At 46.9% G+C, this 23,304-nt stretch overlaps 1 protein-coding gene across 3 annotated transcripts in view; it reads right to left on the bottom strand.

Annotated features, from left to right (window-relative positions):
- hexa (hexosaminidase A (alpha polypeptide)) overlaps nt 1-23,304 on the bottom strand; it is an 85,695-nt gene that overhangs the window by 10,923 nt on the left and 51,468 nt on the right. The window contains exon 14 of one of the 3 annotated variants that reach the window (XM_041836739.2): nt 20,160-20,922. The exons of the other annotated variants lie outside the window; for them this stretch is intronic. Within the exon in view, the coding sequence (XP_041692673.2) occupies nt 20,859-20,922 (64 nt within the window). The 3' untranslated portion in view covers nt 20,160-20,858. Of the gene's footprint in view, nt 1-20,159; nt 20,923-23,304 lie in introns of those variants that run through there. 3 annotated transcript variants of the gene reach the window in all.

Raw genomic sequence — 23,304 nt, 5'->3', positions numbered from 1 at the left:
AGGCAGCTTCAAGGCACCGAAAATAAAATCAGAGGCCAACTACAAGAAACGTCTGATCTTCTCCAAGTCATTAAGGTTTTCGAGGCTGACGTTTGGCAACTCGAACCTTCAGCTCCCTCCACAGATTTTCACAAAACTCTGTCCAATGTGTTCACAACCAGATGAAACAAACGCTAAATGGAGACAAAAAAATCCACTAAAAACTTTTCAGCTACAGATCAGAAAAAAGAGACATGGTTGCCCGTTGACAGGATTGGTTGACTCGAGGTTGCTAGGGTCTCCTCCGAGTTCGGTAAATCTGCTTTTAGTTTTAATGCAAAGACTATCATGCATGTTGTTGATGTTAGTTCTGTGTGTGCAGTTAAGGGAAAGGCGTGCTGCTTTGTTGTTTTAGTCAGCTGCAGCTTTGCTAGGTCTTTCTTTGCTGCACCTGAACATATTAACAGACAATAATTAAGATGAATAAGATCAGAGCCTGAACAACTAGTAAAGTTGATCATTGTGTCAAAAATGCTGAACATCTTTTTATAACAGACATACCTCTCCCCATTTTCACAACTTTGTCAATATGACTTGACCATGATAACTGACCATCCAATGTTACTCCTAGGAGTTCAGCTTCTTCAACTTGCTCAATAGTCACATACTTTATGCACAACTCCAGTTGAAGTTTAGGTCTAAGAGAATGTGTTGAAACCGAATACATTGCTTTTGGTTTTAGATGTATTTAAAGACCAGTTTATTGTTAATTACTCATTCTGACACTTATTTTCATTTTTTATTTTACCTTTATTTAACTAGGCAAGTCAGTTAAGAACAAATTCTTATTTACAATGACGGCCTACACCGGCCAAACCCGGACAACGCTGGGCCAATTGTGCGCCACCCTATGGGACTCCCAACCACGGCCCGGTTGTGATACAGCCTGGAATCGAACCAGGGGGTCTGTAGTGACGCCTCAAGCACTGAGATGCAGTGCCTTAGACCGCTGAGATGCAGTGCCTTAGACCACTGAGATGCAGTGCCTTAGACCGCTGAGATGCAGTGCCTTAGACCGCTGAGATGCAGTGCCTTAGACCGCTGAGATGCAGTGCCTTAGACCGCTGAGATGCAGTGCCTTAGACCGCTGAGATGCAGTGCCTTAGACCGCTGAGATGCAGTGCCTTAGACTGCTGAGATGCAGTGCCTTAGACCACTGAGATGCAGGGCCTTAGACCGCTGCCTTAGACCGCTGAGATGCAGGGCCTTAGACCACTGAGATGCAGTGCCTTAGACCACTGAGATGCAGTGCCTTAGACCGCTGCCTTAGACCACTGAGATGCAGTGCCTTAGACCGCTGAGATGCAGTGCCTTAGACCGCTGAGATGCAGTGCCTTAGACCGCTGAGATGCAGTGCCTTAGACCACTGAGATGCAGTGCCTTAGACCGCTGCCTTAGACCACTGAGATGCAGTGCCTTAGACCGCTGAGATGCAGTGCCTTAGACCGCTGAGATGCAGTGCCTTAGACCGCTGAGATGCAGTGCCTTAGACCACTGAGATGCAGTGCCTTAGACCGCTGCCTTAGACCACTGAGATGCAGTGCCTTAGACCACTGCCTTAGACCACTGAGATGCAGTGCCTTAGACCGCTGCCTTAGACCACTGAGATGCAGTGCCTTAGACCGCTGCCTTAGACCACTGAGATGCAGTGCCTTAGACCGCTGAGATGCAGTGCCTTAGACCGCTGAGATGCAGTGCCTTAGACCGCTGCCTTAGACCACTGAGATGCAGTGCCTTAGACCACTGCCTTAGACCACTGAGATGCAGTGCCTTAGACCGCTGCCTTAGACCACTGAGATGCAGTGCCTTAGACCGCTGCCTTAGACCACTGAGATGCAGTGCCTTAGACCACTGAGATGCAGTGCCTTAGACCACTGAGATGCAGTGCCTTAGACCACTGAGATGCAGTGCCTTAGACCGCTGAGATGCAGTGCCTTAGACCACTGAGATGCTGTGCCTTAGACCGCTGAGATGCAGTGCCTTAGACCGCTGAGATGCAGTGCCTTAGACCACTGCGCCACTCGGGAGCCCACTGACTGTAACTCCTTGATAAGCATCTCAGTGACCTCACTGGCTGTAGGTGCTGATGTGTAGTGTGCAATCATCTGCATACATAGACATTTTATCTTCTTGTAAGACAAGTGGCAAATCATTTGTAAAAATAGAGAAGAGTAACGGCCCAAGGCAACTGCCCTGAGGGACACCGCAGTGTACATATCTGATGTTAGAGAAGCTTCCATTGAATAATACTCTGCACTGCACTGAAATCTAACAATACAGCTCCAACTATCATCTTTTTATCCATTTATTTTAGCCAATCAACTGTCATCTGAGTCAGTGCAGTACAAGTTGAATGCCCTTCTGTATATGCATGCTGAAAGTCAGTAGTTAACATATTCTTTAAAAACTTTAATTGTATTTGTTCAAACAATTCTCTCCATCAGTTTACTAAGAACAGGCAGCAAACTGATTGGGTGGCTGTTAGAGCCAGCAAAGGGTGCTTTACTATTGTTAGGTAGTGGAATTCCTTTAGCTTCCTTCCACACCTGTGGACACACCCTCCTTTAGGCTTCGGTTAAAGACATGGCACATAGGGGTGGCAATAGAGTCTGTTACCATTCTCAATAGTTTCCCATCTAGGTTGTCTATACCTGGTGGCTTATCATTATTGATGGATAACCATTTTTCCACCTCTTTCGCACAAACTTGAAAAACAGCAATCCTCCTCTTTCATTATTAGATCTTCAATACAGAAATATGATGGTTCACTGTTCAATGTTGTCATTTCACTTCTCAGTTTGTCCACTTTACCGGTGAACTAGTAATTGAAATTGTTGGCTATATCAAACATTTTTGTTATAAATTACCCATCATCTTCAATGAACGATGAAGAATAATTGGGTTTTCTGAACATAATATCATTTAAGGAGCTCCAAAGTCTTTTCCCATTGTTTATGTCATTTATCTTGTTTTGGTAATATAATTTCTTATTTACTTTGTTAAAGATGCACTATGCAGAAATCGCCCGCCATTTCCTGGTTGCGAAGATTCTAATAGTTTGTCTAATTTCAGTTTATGTGACAAAACAAGAAAGTTTAGTGGAGAGAATCATTGGACCATCTACATCTCTGTGAAATATATTTTCCATAACCAAAAATATAGTATTTTCAGTTTGAAGCTGGTGGACAAAACCAAAAGTAAAAGACCCAAAACAAAACTTAATAATGGGAAGCATAGAAATAGAGCACATAGAACATATCTACCGCTTCTTAGACTTGCTTTCAACGAGAATCACAGATCTATAACACACATATTTCTATGTGAATTTGGTCGGATCGCCCAAAAAGTTACATATTGCAGCTTTAAGTTTACTCAAACATTTCTCAATTGACAGTTTGTCAACCAATCATCATCGATCCAGAGTGTCAACCAATCATCATCGATCCAGAGTGTCAACCAATCATCATCGATCCAGAGTGTCAACCAATCATCATCGATCCAGAGTGTCAACCAATCATCATCGATCCAGAGGGCTCTAACAGCTCTTACAGTTAGTGTCTTAACTGGTCAACAACTGGCAAGAATAATTATACAAATACTCCAAGTGCTGCATCTGGATTCTGCTCCTTATACACATCAGACCAACATATATTTTTTACATATACAGAAGAGTCCTGACAAAATATTTTGTATGATGTCTTATGAATACCTTTAGGCACTGCCTTGGGGAACTTAGTCTTTCCTTGTTATTGCCACAATGTTATGGTCACTACAGCCAATGGGAACTGGTATTGCTTTGGAGCAAAGCTCTGCAGCGTTAGTGACGATATGATCAATACAAGTGGATGTCACAGATCAACACTATTGATATACACTCTAGTTGGTTGAGTGATAACCTGGGTCATATTACAGCCATTGGTCACAGATCAACACTATTGATATACACTCTAGTTGGTTGAGTGATAACCTGGGTCATATTACAGCCATTGGTCACAGATCAACACTATTGATATACACTCTAGTTGGTTGAGTGTCTCCACTTGGTGGTCTATAGCAGATCATATTCTCCAGATAGTGGCAGTCTCCACTTGGTGTCCTATAGCAGATCATATTCTCCAGATAGTGGCAGTCTCCACTTGGTGTCCTATAGCAGATCATATTCTCCAGATAGTGACAGTCTCCACTTGGTGCCCTATAACAGATCATATTCTCCAGATAGTGGCAGTCTCCACTTGGTGTCCTATAGCAGATCATATTCTCCAGATAGTGACAGTCTCCACTTGGTGCCCTATAACAGATCATATTCTCCAGATAGTGCCAGTCTACACTTGTTGTCCTATAGCAGATCATATTCTCCAGATAGTGGCAGTCTACACTTGGTGGTCTATAGCAGCACCCTAAAAGAATAGGCTTCAGATGAGGCAGGTGAACCTGCAACCACAGCACTTCTACTTCACTTGTCATGAGAGCCTCTCTGAGCTTTACAGGAATATGGCTCTGAATATATACAGCAACACCTCCCCCGTAGACATTCCTGTCTTTTCTATAGATATATCCTTGTATTCCTACTGCTGTCTAAGTGAGTCTCAGAAATGGCTAAGACTGTATATTAATATTATCTAAGATTAGCAAATTACTAATATCATGAACTTTGTTTCTGAGGCTACATATATTTATATGAGCTAACTTTAACCTTTTGCTGGGTAGCTTATCTAAAACTGAACTCAATGATATAGGTTGTATTTCTAAATATATTTCTGAAAATAACAAAGAAGGAATTAACAGATTTTTGAGCATATTATGTTCAGCAGAGGCCTGATCTGGTTTGGCTCTATTCATCCTGCCACTTCTACACAGCTGTCTTGCTGGACTGTTGGTGTCTTCTGATTAGTGTGTTGTCCTGTTAGCATGGGGGGTAGTGGGGTGGGTGCCGTCCGCTCTGGATGGGGCCCGATGGTGCAGGGTGTAGCTGGCCTATCTGGAAGGGAACCGATGGAGTAGGGTAGAGCTGGCCTCTGGATGTGACCTGGTGGAGTAGGGTAGAGCTGGCCTCTGGATGTGATCTGGTGGTGTAGGGTAGAACTGGCCTCTGGATGTGACCTGGTGGTGTAGGGTAGAGCTGGCCTCTGGATGTGACCTGGTGGTGTAGGGTAGAGCTGGCCTCTGGATGTGACCTGGTGGTGTAGGGTAGAACTGGCCTCTGGATGTGACCTGGTGGTGTAGGGTAGAGCTGGCCTCTGGATGTGACCTGGTGGAGTAGGGTAGAGCTGGCCTCTGGATGTGATCTGGTGGTGTAGGGTAGAGCTGGCCTCTGGATGTGACCTGGTGGTGTAGGGTAGAGCTGGCCTCTGGATGTGACCTGGTGGAGTAGGGTAGAGCTGGCCTCTGGATGTGACCTGGTGGTGTAGGGTAGAGCTGGCCTCTGGATGTGACCTGGTGGTGTAGGGTAGAGCTGGCCTCTGGATGTGACCTGGTGGTGTAGGGTAGAGCTGGCCTCTGGATGTGACCTGGTGGTGTAGGGTAGAGCTGGCCTCTGGATGTGACCTGGTGGTGTAGGGTAGAGCTGGCCTCTGGATGTGACCTGGTGGTGTAGGGTAGAGCCGGCCTCTGGAAGGGTGGGAGCTGGTGGAGGATGTATGGCAGAGAGCTGGGATCTGAGGATCTTGGGAAGGTCGGGTGCTGTACTTGTTGACTGATGTTGCAGCATCTTAGCCTGATTCATCCTCACGTTCTGACAACTGTGTAATTCATTAACAACTTCACTATTGAAATGCAAGCAGCAGGTCATGAGACCAGTTACAGAAAGTATTGCAATACCAAAACATTTTAAAAATGTAAACAATATTCACTCAAGTCCAACATGATTGTAATTCAGTCATCAGTACTATTCATATTCCCCTACTGGACCTCCTTAGCACAAACAAGTACATGAAACAAATATTATTCACTTTATTTTAAATGATGATGTAATGGTGAATGAATCTGCAAGCTGTCTGCGTTTACGTACCTCTCAGTCCGATCACCATAGACTGCTATAGTAGAGGGAGAGTATGTCTGTGATCCCTCAGGTGACCCACCTGTCCTCATGTCTCCTCTCTCTAAGACTGGGATCCCTCTGGTGACCCATTTGCCCTCATGTCTCCTCTCTCTAAGACTGGGATCCCTCTGGTGACCCACCTGTCCTCATGTCTCCTCTCTCTAAGACTGTGATCCCTCCGGTGACACACCTGGCCTCATGTCTCCTCTCTCTAAGACTGTGATTCCTGGTGACCCACCTGCCCTCATGTCTCCTCTCTCTAAGACTGTGATCCCTCTGGTGACCCACCTGCCCTCATGTCTCCTCTCTCTAAGACTGTGATCCCTCTGGTGACCCACCTGCCCTCATGTCTCCTCTCTCTAAGACTGTGATCCCTCTGGTGACCCACCTGCCCTCATGTCTCCTCTCTCTAAGACTGTGATCCCTCTGGTGACCCACCTGCCCTCATGTCTCCTCTCTCTAAGACTGTGATCCCTCTGGTGACACACCTGGCCTCATGTCTCCTCTCTCTAAGACTGTGATCCCTGCGACCACACACTGGCCCTCATGTCTCCTCTCTCTAAGACTGTGATTCCTGGTGACCCACCTGCCCTCATGTCTCCTCTCTCTAAGACTGTGATTCCTGGTGACCCACCTGTCCTCATGTCTCCTCTCTCTAAGACTGTGATCCCTCTGGTGACCCACCTGCCCTCATGTCTCCTCTCTCTAAGACTGGGATCCCTCTGGTGACCCACCTGCCCTCATGTCTCCTCTCTCTTAGACCATGGTCCTGTACTTGTACTCCTCAGTCTTTACATTTACATTTTAGTCATTTAGCAGACGCTCTTATCCAGAGCGACTTACAGTTAGTGAATACATTTTTAATTTTTTATACTGGCCCCCCGTGGGAATCGAACCCACAACCCTGGCGTTGCAAACGCCATGCTCTATCAACTGAGCTACATCCCTGCCAGCCATTCCCTCCCCTACCCTGGACGACGCTGGGCCAATTGTGCGCCGCACATGAGTCTCCCGGTCGCGGCCGGCTGCGACAGAGCCTGGATTCGAACCAGGATCTCTAGTGGCACAGTTAGCACTGCGATGCAGTGCTTTAGACCACTGCGCCACTCAGGAGACTCAGTCTTGTCTTCATCGTTCTTCAGTGAGACGAGGTGGTGGTAGTGGGGTTGCCCTCGGTCTCATTCATCTGAGGCTGGCCGCTGAGTCACCAAGGACCAGGCCGCTGAGTCACCAAGGACCAGGCCGCTGAGTCACCAAGGACCAGGCCGCTGAGTCACCAAGGACCAGGCCGCTGAGTCACCAAGGACCAGGCCGCTGAGTCACCAAGGACCAGGCCACCGAGTCAAGGTAATCTCCTCTTATGCACTCTGGACATGTGTTGGTAGAACCCAACTACCCAACTACCATCTGGTCCTGATGGCCTGGTCCTTGGTAGAACCCAACTACCTAACTACCATCTGGTCCTGATGGCCTGGTTCTCGGTAGAACCCAACTACCTAACTACCATCTGGTCCTGATGACCTGGTCCTTGGTAGAACCCAACTACCTAACTACCATCTGGTCCTGATGGCCTGGTCCTTGGTAGAACCCAACTACCTAACTACCATCTGGTCCTGATGACCTGGTCCTTGGTAGAACCCAACTACCTAACTACCATCTGGTCCTGATGACCTGGTCCTTGGTAGAACCCAACTACCTAACTACCATCTGGTCCTGATGACCTGGTCCTTGGTAGAACCCAACTACCTAACTACCATCTGGTCCTGATGACCTGGTCCTTGGTAGAACCCAACTACCTAACTACCATCTGGTCCTGATGACCTGGTCCTCGGTAGAACCCAACTACCTAACTACCATCTGGTCCTGATGACCTGGTCCTCGGTAGAACCCAACTACCTAACTACCATCTGGTCCTGATGACCTGGTCCTCGGTAGAACCCAACTACCTAACTACCATCTGGTCCTGATGACCTGGTCCTCGGTAGAACCCAACTACCTAACTACCATCTGGTCCTGATGACCTGGTCCTTGGTAGAACCCAACTACCTAACTACCATCTGGTCCTGATGACCTGGTCCTTGGTAGAACCCAACTACCTAACTACCATCTGGTCCTGATGACCTGGTCCTTGGTAGAACCCAACTACCTAACTACCATCTGGTCCTGATGGCCTGGTCCTTGGTAGAACCCAACTACCTAACTACCATCTGGTCCTGATGACCTGGTCCTTGGTAGAACCCAACTACCATCTGGTCCTGATGACCTGGTCCTTGGTAGAACCCAACTACCTAACTACCATCTGGTCCTGATGACCTGGTCCTTGGTAGAACCCAACTACCTAACTACCATCTGGTCCTGATGACCTGGTCCTTGGTAGAACCCAACTACCTAACTACCATCTGGTCCTGATGGCCTGGTCCTTGGTAGAACCCAACTACCTAACTACCATCTGGTCCTGATGACCTGGTCCTTGGTAGAACCCAACTACCAACTACCATCTGGTCCTGATGACCTGGTCCTTGGTAGAACCCAACTACCATCTGGTCCTGATGGCCTGGTCCTGGTAGAACCCAACTACCTAACTACCATCTGGTCCTGATGACCTGGTCCTTGGTAGAACCCAACTACCTAACTACCATCTGGTCCTGATGACCTGGTCCTTGGTAGAACCCAACTACCTAACTACCATCTGGTCCTGATGACCTGGTCCTTGGTAGAACCCAACTACCTAACTACCATCTGGTCCTGATGGCCTGGTCCTTGGTAGAACCCAACTACCTAACTACCATCTGGTCCTGATGACCTGGTCCTTGGTAGAACCCAACTACCTAACTACCATCTGGTCCTGATGACCTGGTCCTTGGTAGAACCCAACTACCTAACTACCATCTGGTCCTGATGACCTGGTCCTTGGTAGAACCCAACTACCTAACTACCATCTGGTCCTGATGACCTGGTCCTTGGTAGAACCCAACTACCTAACTACCATCTGGTCCTGATGACCTGGTCCTCGGTAGAACCCAACTACCTAACTACCATCTGGTCCTGATGACCTGGTCCTCGGTAGAACCCAACTACCTAACTACCATCTGGTCCTGATGACCTGGTCCTTGGTAGAACCCAACTACCTAACTACCATCTGGTCCTGATGACCTGGTCCTTGGTAGAACCCAACTACCTAACTACCATCTGGTCCTGATGACCTGGTCCTTGGTAGAACCCAACTACCTAACTACCATCTGGTCCTGATGACCTGGTCCTTGGTAGAACCCAACTACCTAACTACCATCTGGTCCTGATGACCTGGTCCTTGGTAGAACCCAACTACCTAACTACCATCTGGTCCTGATGACCTGGTCCTCGGTAGAACCCAACTACCTAACTACCATCTGGTCCTGATGACCTGGTCCTTGGTAGAACCCAACTACCTAACTACCATCTGGTCCTGATGACCTGGTCCTTGGTAGATCCCAACTACCTAACTACCATCGGGACCTGATGACCTGGTCCTTGGTAGAACCCAACTACCTAACTACCATCTGGTCCTGATGACCTGGTCCTTGGTAGAACCCAACTACCTAACTACCATCTGGTCCTGATGACCTGGTCCTTGGTAGAACCCAACTACCTAACTACCATCTGGTCCTGATGACCTGGTCCTTGGTAGAACCCAACTACCTAACTACCATCTGGTCCTGATGACCTGGTCCTTGGTAGAACCCAACTACCATCTGGTCCTAATGGCCTGGTCCTTGGTAGAACCCAACTACCTAACTACCATCAGGTCCTAATGGCCTGGTCCTTGGTAGAACCCAACTACCTAACTACCATCTGGTCCTAATGGCCTGGTCCTTGGTAGAACCCAACTACCTAACTACCATCTGGTCCTGATGACCTGCTCCTTGGTAGAACCCAACTACCTAACTACCATCTGGTCCTGATGACCTGGTCCTTGGTAGAACCCAACTACCGTCTGGTCCTGATGGCCTGGTCCTTGGTAGAACCCAACTACATAACTACCATCTGGTCCTGATGACCTGGTCCTTGGTAGAACCCAACTACCTAACTACCATCTGGTCCTGATGACCTGGTCCTTGGTAGAACCCAACTACCTAACTACCATCTGGTCCTGATGACCTGGTCCTTGGTAGAACCCAACTACCTAACTACCATCTGGTCCTGATGACCTGGTCCTTGGTAGAACCCAAGTACCTAACTACCATCTGGTCCTGATGGCCTGGTCCTTGGTAGAACCCAACTACCTAACTACCATCTGGTCCTGATGACCTGGTCCTTGGTAGAACCCAACTACCTAACTACCATCTGGTCCTGATGACCTTGTCCTTGGTAGAACCCAACTACCTAACTACCATCTGGTCCTGATGGCCTGGTCCTTGGTAGAACCCAACTACCTAACGACCATCTGGTCCTGATGACCTGGTCCTTGGTAGAACCCAACTACCATCTGGTCCTGATGGCCTGGTCCTTGGTAGAACCCAACTACCTAACTACCATCTGGTCCTGATGACCTGGTCCTTGGTAGAACCCAACTACCTAACTACCATCTGGTCCTGATGACCTGGTCCTTGGTAGAACCCAACTACCTAACTACCATCTGGTCCTGATGACCTGGTCCTTGGTAGAACCCAACTACCTAACTACCATCTGGTCCTGATGACCTGGTCCTCGGTAGAACCCAACTACCTAACTACCATCTGGTCCTGATGACTTGGTCCTCAGTAGAACCCAACTACCTAACTACAATCTGGTCCTGATGACCTGCTCCTTGGTAGAACCCAACTACCGTCTGGTCCTGAATGCCTGGTCCTTGGTAGAACCCAACTACCTAACTACCATCTGGTCCTGATGACCTGGTCCTTGGTAGAACCCAACTACCTAACTACCATCTGGTCCTGATGACCTGGTCCTTGGTAGAACCCAACTACCTAACTAGCATCTGGTCCTGATGACCTGCTCCTTGGTACAACCCAACTACCGTCTGGTCCTGATGGCCTGGTCCTTGGTAGAACCTAACTACCTAACTACCATCTGGTCCTGATGACCTGGTCCTTGGTAGAACCCAACTACCTAACTACCATCTGGTCCTGATGACCTGGTCCTTGGTAGAACCCAACTACCTAACTACCATCTGGTCCTGATGACCTGGTCCTTGGTAGAACCCAACTACCTAACTACCATCTGGTCCTGATTACCTGGTCCTTGGTAGAACCCAACTACCTAACTACCATCTGGTCCTGATGGCCTGGTCCTTGGTAGAACCCAACTACCTAACGACCATCTGGTCCTGGTGGCCTGGTCCTTGGTAGAACCCAACTACCTAACTACCATCTGGTCCTGATGACCTGGTCCTTGGTAGAACCCAACTACCATCTGGTCCTGATGGCCTGGTCCTTGGTAGAACCCAACTACCTAACTACCATCTGGTCCTGATGACCTGGTCCTTGGTAGAACCCAACTACCTAACTACCATCTGGTCCTGATGACCTGGTCCTTGGTAGAACCCAACTACCTAACTACCATCTGGTCCTGATGACCTGGTCCTTGGTAGAACCCAACTACCTAACTACCATCTGGTCCTGATGGCCTGGTCCTTGGTAGAACCCAACTACCTAACTACCATCTGGTCCTGATGACCTGGTCCTTGGTAGAACCCAACTACCATCTGGTCCTGATGGCCTGGTCCTTGGTAGAACCCAACTACCTAACTACCATCTGGTCCTGATGACCTGGTCCTTGGTAGAACCCAACTACCTAACTACCATCTGGTCCTGATGACCTGGTCCTTGGTAGAACCCAACTACCTAACTACCATCTGGTCCTGATGGCCTGGTCCTTGGTAGAACCCAACTACCTAACTACCATCTGGTCCTGATGGCCTGGTCCTTGGTAGAACCCAACTACCAAACTACCATCTGGTCCTGATGACCTGGTCCTTGGTAGAACCCAACTACCATCTGGTCCTGATGGCCTGGTCCTTGGTAGAACCCAACTACCTAACTACCATCTGGTCCTGATGACCTGGTCCTTGGTAGAACCCAACTACCATCTGGTCCTGATGGCCTGGTCCTTGGTAGAACCCAACTACCTAACTACCATCTGGTCCTGATGACCTGGTCCTTGGTAGAACCCAACTACCTAACTACCATCTGGTCCTGATGACCTGGTCCTTGGTAGAACCCAACTACCTAACTACCATCTGGTCCTGATGACCTGGTCCTTGGTAGAACCCAACTACCTAACTACCATCTGGTCCTGATGGCCTGGTCCTTGGTAGAACCCAACTACCTAACTACCATCTGGTCCTGATGGCCTGGTCCTTGGTAGAACCCAACTACCAAACTACCATCTGGTCCTGATGACCTGGTCCTTGGTAGAACCCAACTACCATCTGGTCCTGATGGCCTGGTCCTTGGTAGAACCCAACTACCTAACTACCATCTGGTCCTGATGACCTGGTCCTTGGTAGAACCCAACTACCTAACTACCATCTGGTCCTGATGACCTGGTCCTTGGTAGAACCCAACTACCTAACTACCATCTGGTCCTGATGACCTGGTCCTTGGTAGAACCCAACTACCTAACTACCATCTGGTCCTGATGGCCTGGTCCTTGGTAGAACCCAACTACCTAACTACCATCTGGTCCTGATGGCCTGGTCCTTGGTAGAACCCAACTACCTAACTACCATCAGGTACTCAGGGCACTATTGTCCCTCTAACCACTCTGACATCAATGCAAATGCAATAAAAAATCACAAACACTTTTATTCCAAAACAGTATCATGCTTTTAAAACTCACCTCACTGTGATGATCAATTTGAAGAAAGAAGTTCAACAGCAGGTTGAAACTGAGAGTGGAAAACATGGTCGCTTTGGATGTTGTTTCAAAGTCTAACAACAAAATGGACAGCGCTTTCTAAGGTGATAATTATACCCCAAAAAAATCCAAATGCAACATGCAACAATTTCAAAGATTTTACTGAGATACAGTTCATATAAGGAAATCAGTATTGAAATACATTCATTAGGCACTAATCTATGGATATCACATGACTGGGAATACAGATATGCATCTGCTGGTCACAGGTACCTTAAAAAAATAAGTAGGGGCGTGGATCAGAAAACCAGTCAGTATCTGGTGTGACCCCCATTTGCCTCATGCAGCGCGACACATCTCCTTCTCATAGAGTTGATCAGGCTGTTGATTGTGGCCTGTGGAATGTTGTCCCACCCCTCTTCAATGGCTGTGCGAAGTTGCTGGATATTGGTGGGAACTGGAACACGCTGTCATACAGGTCGATCCAGAGCATCCCAAACATGCTCAATGGGTGACATGTCTGGTGAATATGCAGGCCATGGAAGAACTGGGACATTTTCAGCTTCCAGGAATTGTGTACAGATCCTTGCGACATGAGGCCGTGCATTATCATGCTGAAACATGAGGTGATGGTGGAGGATGAATGGCACGACAATGGGCTTCAGGATCTCGTCATGGTATCTCCATGCATTCAAATTGCCATCGATAAAATGCAATTGTGTTCGTTGTCCGTAGCTTACGCCTGCTCATACCATAACCCCACTGCCACCATGGGGCACTCTTTTCACATCGTTGACATCAGCAAACCACTAGCCCACACGACACCATACACGTGGTCTGCGGTTTTGAGGCCGGTTGGACGTACTGCTAAATTCTCTAAAACGACGTTGGAGGCGGCTTTTGGTAGAGAAATTAACATTCAATTCTCTGGCAAAAGCTCTGGTGGACATTCCTGCAGTTAGCATGCCAATTGTACACTCCCTCAACTTGAGACATCTGTAGCATTGTGTTGTGTGACAAAACTGCATATTTTAGAGTGGCCTTTTATTGTCCCCAGCATAAGGTGCACCTGTGTAATGATCATGCTGTTTAATAAGCTTATTGAAATGCCACACCTGTCAGGTGGATGGATTATCTTGGCAAATGAGAAATGCTAACTGACAGTGATGTAAACAAATTTGTGCACAAAATGTGAGTGTGCAAAAGCTGTTATCAAGGCAAAGGGTGGCTATTTGAAGAATCTCAAACATAAAATATATTTTGATTTGTTAACACTTTTTTGGTTACTACATGATTCCATATGTGTTATTTCATAGTTTTGATGTCTTCACTATTATTCTACAATGTAGAAAATAAGAAAAATAAAGAAAAACTCTGGAATGAGTAGGTGTGTCCAAACTTTTGACTGGTACTGTATGTTGTATGAAGAATGTATACTGAATATATACTGTCAGACTGTTGAATTGAGGAATAATTTTGATTGATAATAAAGTGATCGTAAAGTGAACCCAGGAAATACTGACTGTTTAACTAACACAAACAAAATAATGAAATTAACTATTATGTATATATAAAAAATACACCATCACCCTTTTAAGATTTCATTTTATTTGAATGAATTAGATTGCATTAAAATTATACAGTTTTTTACTTTACACTTGTACACAGTATAAAGGCAGAGTAGTGGCTACAGATTCAGTCACAGCAGAAGTGTAGAGGCAGACATCAAATAAAAATGTTTAATGTGCAACCTAAATCAGTAATAATGGAAAATCTTCACTCTTATTATATGTATATGCATGTAGCATGAAAATGTCTGGTGCTGCTTCATTTGTTACCCTGATGAAGACAGCTTGTCTGTCCAAACGTTGGTTATTAGGATATTAAATTATTGCATCTGAGCTCCTAGAGTGTGCGGCTCTCCTGTTCTTTTCCAAGTGTTTTACGCCGCCAGCCGGCACCTCGCCTAAATAGACGTGCGTTTCTTTCGACTTTATCTTTCCCTGAGACGTAACATGTTGTCATTTCTATTGTCCTAAATGTCCCATAATGCAGTTCTCTCCTCACACCCCCTTCATACACAACCAGCTACCCTGGTATTCAACCAGCCATGTTTCATATACCCTGGTACTCAACCAGCCAATGCTTCAGATACCCTGGTATTCAACTAGCCATGTTTCAGATACCCTGGTACTCAACCAGCCAATGCTTCATATACCCTGGTACTCAACCAGCCAATGCTTCATATACCCTGGTACTCAACCAGCCAATGCTTCACATACCCTGGTACTCAACTAGCCATGTTTCAGATACCCTGGTACTCAACCAGCCATGTTTCAGATACCCTGGTCCTCAACCAGCCATGTTTCAGATACCCTGGTACTCAACCAGCCATGTTTCAGATACCCTGGTACTCAACCAGCCATGTTTCAGATACCCTGGTACTCAACCAGCCATGTTTCAGATACCCTGGTACTCAACCAGCCATGTTTCAGATACCCTGGTCCTCAACCAGCCATGTTTCAGATACCCTGGTACTCAACCAGCCATGTTTCAGATACCCTGGTACTCAACCAGCCATGTTTCAGATACCCTGGTACTCAACCAGCCATGTTTCAGATACCCTGGTACTCAACCAGCCATGTTTCAGATACCCTGGTACTCAACCAGCCGTGTTTCAGATACCCTGGTACTCAACCAGCCAATGTTTCAGATACCCTGGTACTCAACCAGCCATGTTTCAGATACCCTGGTACTCAACCAGCCATGTTTCAGATACCCTGGTACCAGGGCTCTAAAGCACATGTGACAAAACATTTTGCTGTGCGACTAGTATCTTTATTTTGTATTAGTGTTAGAATGTTTCTTAGGACCTGCCTAAACAAATTAATAATGGATTTATTTTTGATGGTGTATATTCTCAATTAATTTCTTAAAATAGACGCCCACCCACATCTGCACACCACTACTACTACTCTTCCCCGGCATGCGGGCATGCACACAGGAGGTATAAAAGGTGTCTGCAGGAAAGAATGCTGTAAAATGGGCCTGTTTGATAGGGGGTCATATAAACGTTGCCCAATTTGTTTTACAGGGATAGCACTGTAAATCCTGTGTGAAAGCAGTACGTTTCGAGAGGGGTGGCTTTGCAAATTCAAGTGGCTAAGGAGGGACAAAACTAGCAGCACAATGTTCTGTGAGTACTGTCGAAAGTGTGGAACAATAGCAGCAGCGAATACCTTTTTTGCCACTGGGTCCAGCAACCTAAAACACCAGTCTTGCTAAAACATAACTTCACACAAAAGCACATAAAGTGACGACACAAGTGCATCGGGGCAGGGGCTGCAGCAACATTACTATGTCTACTAACTACCAGACGTACTAGCTACAGGGGCTGGAGCAACACCACTAGGTCTACTAACTACAGGGGCTGCAGCAACACCACTAGGTCTACTAACTACAGGGGCTGGAGCAACACCACTAGGTCTACTAACTACAGGGGCTGGAGCAACACCACTAGGTCTACTAACTACAGCAACACCACTAGGTCTACTAGCTACAGGGGCTGGAGCAACACCACTAGGTCTACTAACTACAGGGGCTGCAGCAACACCACTAGGTCTACTAACTACAGGGGCTGCAGCAACACCACTAGGTCTACTAACTACAGCAACACCACTAGGTCTACTAACTACAGGGGCTGGAGCAACACCACTAGGTCTACTAACTACAGGGGCTGGAGCAACACCACTAGGTCTACTAACTACAGGGGCTGGAGCAACACCACTAGGTCTACTAACTACAGGGGCTGGAGCAACACCACTAGGTCTACTAACTACAGGGGCTGGAGCAACACCACTAGGTCTACTAACTACAGGGGCTGCAGCAACACCACTAGGTCTACTAACTACAGCAACACCACTAGGTCTACTAGCTACAGGGGCTGGAGCAACACCACTAGGTCTACTAACTACAGGGGCTGCAGCAACACCACTAGGTCTACTAACTACAGGGCTGCAGCAACACCACTAGGTCTACTAACTACAGGGGCTGGAGCAACACCACTAGGTCTACTAACTACAGGGGCTGGAGCAACACCACTAGGTCTACTAACTACAGGGGCTGGAGCAACACCACTAGGTCTACTAACTACAGGGGCTGGAGCAACACCACTAGGTCTACTAACTACAGGGGCTGGAGCAACACCACTAGGTCTACTAACTACAGGGGCTGGAGCAACACCACTAGGTCTACTAACTACAGGGGCTGGAGCAACACCACTAGGTCTACTAACTACAGGGGCTGGAGCAACACCACTAGGTCTACTAACTACAGGGGCTGGAGCAACACCACTAGGTCTACTAACTACAGGGGCTGGAGCAACACCACTAGGTCTACTAACTACAGGGGCTGGAACAACACCACTAGGTCTACTAACTACAGGGGCTGGAGCAACACCACTAGGTCTACTAACTACAGGGGCTGGAGCAACACCACTAGGTCTACTAACTACAGGGGCTGGAGCAACACCACTAGGTCTACTAGCTACAGGGGCTGGAGCAACACCACTAGGTCTACTAACTACAGGGGCTGGAGCAACACCACTAGGTCTACTAACTACAGGGGCTGCAGCAACACCACTAGGTCTACTAACTACAGGGGCTGGAGCAACACCACTAGGTCTACTAGCTACAGGGGCTGGAGCAACACCACTAGGTCTACTAACTACAGGGGCTGGAGCAACACCACTAGGTCTACTAACTACAGGGGCTGGAGCAACACCACTAGGTCTACTAACTACAGGGGCTGGAGCAACACCACTAGGTCTACTAACTACAGGGGCTGGAGCAACACCACTAGGTCTACTAGCTACAGGGGCTGGAGCAACACCACTAGGTCTACTAACTACAGGGGCTGGAGCAACACCACTAGGTCTACTAACTACAGGGGCTGCAGCAACACCACTAGGTCTACTAACTACAGCAACACCACTAGGTCTACTAACTACAGGGGCTGGAGCAACACCACTAGGTCTACTAACTACAGGGGCTGGAGCAACACCACTAGGTCTACTAACTACAGGGGCTGGAGCAACACCACTAGGTCTACTAGCTACAGGGGCTGGAGCAACACCACTAGGTCTACTAACTACAGGGGCTGCAGCAACACCACTGGGTCTACTAACTACAGGGGCTGCAGCAACACCACTAGGTCTACTAACTACAGGGGCTGGAGCAACACCACTAGGTCTACTAACTACAGGGGCTGCAGCAACACCACTAGGTCTACTAACTACAGCAACACCACTAGGTCTACTAACTACAGGGGCTGGAGCAACACCACTAGGTCTACTAACTACAGCAACACCACTAGGTCTACTAACTACAGGGGCTGGAGCAACACCACTAGGTCTACTAACTATAGGGGCTGGAGCAACACCACTAGGTCTACTAACTACAGGGGCTGGAGCAACACCACTAGGTCTACTAACTACAGGGGATGCAGCAACACCACTAGGTCTACTAACTACAGGGGCTGGAGCAACACCACTAGGTCTACTAACTACAGGGGCTGGAGCAACACCACTAGGTCTACTAACTACAGGGGCTGGAGCAACACCACTAGGTCTACTAACTACAGGGGCTGGAGCAACACCACTAGGTCTACTAACTACAGGGGCTGGAGCAACACCACTAGGTCTACTAACTACAGGGGCTGGAGCAACACCACTAGGTCTACTAACTACAGGGGCTGGAGCAACACCACTAGGTCTACTAACTACAGGGGCTGGAGCAACACCACTAGGTCTACTAACTACAGGGGCTGGAGCAACACCACTAGGTCTACTAACTACAGGGGCTGGAGCAACACCACTAGGTCTACTAACTACAGGGGCTGGAGCAACACCACTAGGTCTACTAACTACAGGGGCTGGAGCAACACCACTATGTCTACTAACTACAGGGGCTGCAGCAACACCACTAGGTCTACGAACTACAGGGGCTGGAGCAACACCACTAGGTCTACTAACTACAGGGGCTGCAGCAACACCACTAGGTCTACTAACTACAGGGGCTGGAGCAACACCACTAGGTCTACTAACTACAGGGGCTGGAGCAACACCACTAGGTCTACTAACTACAGGGGCTGGAGCAACACCACTAGGTCTACCAACTACAGGGGCTGCAGCAACACCACTAGGTCTACTAACTACAGGGGCTGGAGAAACACCACTAGGTCTACTAACTACAGGGGCTGGAGCAACACCACTAGGTCTACTAACTACAGGGGCTGGAGCAACACCACTAGGTCTACTAACTACAGGGGCTGGAGCAACACCAATAGGTCTACTAACTACAGGGGCTGGAGCAACACCACTAGGTCTACTAACTACAGGGGCTGGAGCAACACCACTAGGTCTACTAACTACAGCAACACCACTAGGTCTACTAGCTACAGGGGCTGGAGCAACACCACTAGGTCTACTAACTACAGCAACACCACTAGGTCTACTAACTACAGGGGCTGGAGCAACACCACTAGGTCTACTAACTACAGCAACACCACTAGGTCTACTAACTACAGCAACACCACTAGGTCTACTAACTACAGCAACACCACTAGGTCTACTAACTACAGGGGCTGCAGCAACACCACTAGGTCTACTAACTACAGCAACACCACTAGGTCTACTAACTACAGGGGCTGGAGCAACACCACTAGGTCTACTAACTACAGCAACACCACTAGGTCTACTAACTACAGCAACACCACTAGGTCTACTAACTACAGGGGCTGGAGCAACACCACTAGGTCTACTAACTACAGCAACACCACTAGGTCTACTAACTACAGGGGCTGGAGCAACACCACTAGGTCTACTAACTACAGCAACACCACTAGGTCTACTAACTACAGCAACACCACTAGGTCTACTAACTACAGCAACACCACTAGGTCTACTAACTACAGGGGCTGGAGCAACACCACTAGGTCTACTAACTACAGCAACACCACTAGGTCTACTAACTACAGGGGCTGCAGCAACACCACTAGGTCTACTAACTACAGGGGCTGGAGCAACACCACTAGGTCTACTAACTACAGGGGCTGGAGCAACACCACTAGGTCTACTAACTACAGGGGCTGCAGCAACACCACTAGGTCTACTAACTACAGGGGCTGCAGCAACACCACTAGGTCTACTAACTACAGGGGCTGGAGCAACACCACTAGGTCTACTAACTACAGCAACACCACTAGGTCTACTAACTACAGCAACACCACTAGGTCTACTAACTACAGCAACACCACTAGGTGGTGTCCTGTGCAAACATTATTGGCACCATCGCGGACACTATCAGGAAGAAGGTTCATGCTATCTGGGATCCTTGGGACGTCCCTACCCTAAACCTAAAAGAACGTTGATTTATTATCTAGATCATAGATTTTAAAAAATGGATTAGTTATTGTGAGAGGAAACTGAACATGAATATCATTATCCACGTATCAGTTGATAGTCAGCATGTTGCCTTGTTACAACATAATTATTATTATTACTATTATTATTATTGTCTGTTAGCTGAATGCAGTAATGAATAACAGTTTTGCAGTTGTACTTTTAAATAAAATAAGGGTTGTTTTAATTACCTATATAAATGTGTTTGCTGTTGCACTTTCGAATACAATTATTAAAAGTTGTTTTTATTTAAATGTCTGGCCCACTCTCTAGTGATGTGTTCTACATCATCAAGGTAACAACTGATGACAATTAAGAATGATAGGACAGTCATTTGCAGTAAAAAAAAAAAAAACTATAATCTGGTGCTCCTAAATTTTGTCTTGTACTCCTTACTTTCTGAAGTTAGGAGCACCAGTGCTACCAATGAAGAAAAGTTCATTTAGAACCCTGATTAGTCTGCAGTGACACACAGCCAGCCATGTTTCAGATACCCTGATACTCATGTCTGCAGTGACCCACAAACAGAGGCTCTGCCTGGATACCGCGCCTGGAGAGAGAGAGGGGGGAGGGAAAGATGGAGAGAGGGAGACGAAGAGATAGAAAGGGAGAGAGGAGAAAGCTAGATTCAGTTGCCTTAATGACTATTACAAAACAGATAGTACTGTATGTTGGGTGCATGGCTAAACATTTTTGATAAACATCTTGTTCAGCCTACTTTGATTAAGTAACGTAACCCTGAACCAGTATCTGGGCAGAGTAGACTTTGGCTGCAGTTAAAGCAAAGTAAACAGTCATCGGCCCTAAACCTTCAGCCCTTGAATTACGTTTTACATCGTCACATCCGAGTGTACCTTAAATGTCCCTCGCCCAAACGAGGGAGTGATGATGATCTGAGTGGCAAAGTCCTTGGTGGAAATGTTGAAGTTGAGTTTAAAAACAACCAACCTAAAACTATTAATGTACCTAGCAAGCTAACATAGCTAGCTAGCACTCCTGTCAGGTAGCTAGATACAGTTACCCATAACTGGCTAGCTAGTTTTATAGTTTGTATTGGAATAAGTGACCATTTCAGAATTCCCAAAAATATGTTTATGAAGCTAGTTATGTTTTACAGGCACCTCACTAGGAGACTAAGCCAATTTGAGCATAATTCCCATTTGCCAACGCTAAAATCAATGTCCTCTATATATATATATAAATATATCTTTTAGCAAGATAGCATCATAATTTTGCCTCACATACCAAAAATGCAGCCATGTTGATTACATTTGACATTTCGCAGCCACTGGAGTTTGACACGTGACTACAGTTTGCATTGAATTGTGGGTCATATCAACCCCACAAGTGATCAAAGTTCTTCACTCGCTCCCTCGAGCTAAATCGAGGGCCGAGGGGGCAACATTTGTGAATTGGACCTCCACTTAAGATGGCAATCAAACTGCATCCGGTTTCGACAGGGATTACCCCGAGGGAAAGTGGCTAGCGCAAGGGCTGAGGGGGTAAAATGAAAGTGTTTGGACTGCAGCCGATGAATATGACAACTCTCCTCTCTAGCCCAGTTAGCTAGCTAGCATGATGAATATGATGACTCTCCTCTCTAGCCCAGTTAGCTAGCTAGCATGATGAATATGATGAATCTCCTCTCTAGACCAGTTAGCTAGCTAGCATGATGAATATGATGACTCTCCTCTCTAGACCAGTTAGCTAGCTAGCATGATGAATATGATGACTCTCCTCTCTAGACCAGTTAGCTAGCTAGCATGATGAATATGATGACTCTCCTCTCTAGCCCAGTTAGCTAGCTAGCATGATGAATATGACAACTCTCCTCTCTAGCCCAGTTAGCTAGCTAGCATGATGAATATGATGACTCTCCTCTCTAGCCCAGTTAGCTAGCTAGCATGATGAATATGATGAATCTCCTCTCTAGACCAGTTAGCTAGCTAGCATGATGAATATGATGACTCTCCTCTCTAGACCAGTTAGCTAGCTAGCATGATGAATATGATGACTCTCCTCTCTAGACCAGTTAGCTAGCTAGCATGATGAATATGATGACTCTCCTCTCTAGACCAGTTAGCTAGCTAGCATGATGAATATGATGACTCTCCTCTCTAGACCAGTTAGCTAGCTAGCATGATGAATAGGATGACTCTCCTCTCTAGCCCAGTTAGCTAGCATGATGAATATGATGACTCTCCTCTCTAGCCCAGTTAGCTAGCTAGCATGATGAATATGATGACTCTCCTCTCTAGACCAGTTAGCTAGCATGATGAATATGATGACTCTCCTCTCTAGCCCAGTTAGCTAGCTAGCATGATGAATATGATGACTCTCCTCTCTAGCCCAGTTAGCTAGCTAGCATGATGAATATGATGACTCTCCTCTCTAGACCAGTTAGCTAGCATGATGAATATGATGACTCTCCTCTCTAGCCCAGTTAGCTAGCTAGCATGATGAATATGATGACTCTCCTCTCTAGCCCAGTTAGCTAGCTAGCATGATGAATATGATGACTCTCCTCTCTAGCCCAGTTAGCTAGCTAGCATGATGAATATGATGACTCTCCTCTCTAGACCAGTTAGCTAGCTAGCATTTTTTTTATTTTATTTTTTATTTCACCTTTATTTAACCAGGTAAACCAGTTGAGAACAAGTTCTCATTTACAACTGCGACCTGGCCAAGATAAAGCATAGCAGTGCGATAAAAACAACAACACAGAGTTACATATGGGGTAAAACAAAACAAAAATCAAAAAAAAAAGTGATGATGAATGATGAATATGATGACTCTCCTCTCTAGAACAGTTAGCTAGCATGATGAATATGATGACTCTCCTCTCTAGCCCAGTTAGCTAGCTAGCATGATGAATATGATGACTCTCCTCTCTAACCCAGTTAGCTAGCATGATGAATATGATGACTCTCCT

This window comes from Coregonus clupeaformis, unplaced genomic scaffold (genome assembly GCF_020615455.1).
Source record: "Coregonus clupeaformis isolate EN_2021a unplaced genomic scaffold, ASM2061545v1 scaf0487, whole genome shotgun sequence".
Classification (NCBI taxonomy): Eukaryota; Metazoa; Chordata; class Actinopteri; order Salmoniformes; family Salmonidae; genus Coregonus; species Coregonus clupeaformis.
This window is presented reverse-complemented; position numbering and strand designations above follow the sequence as displayed.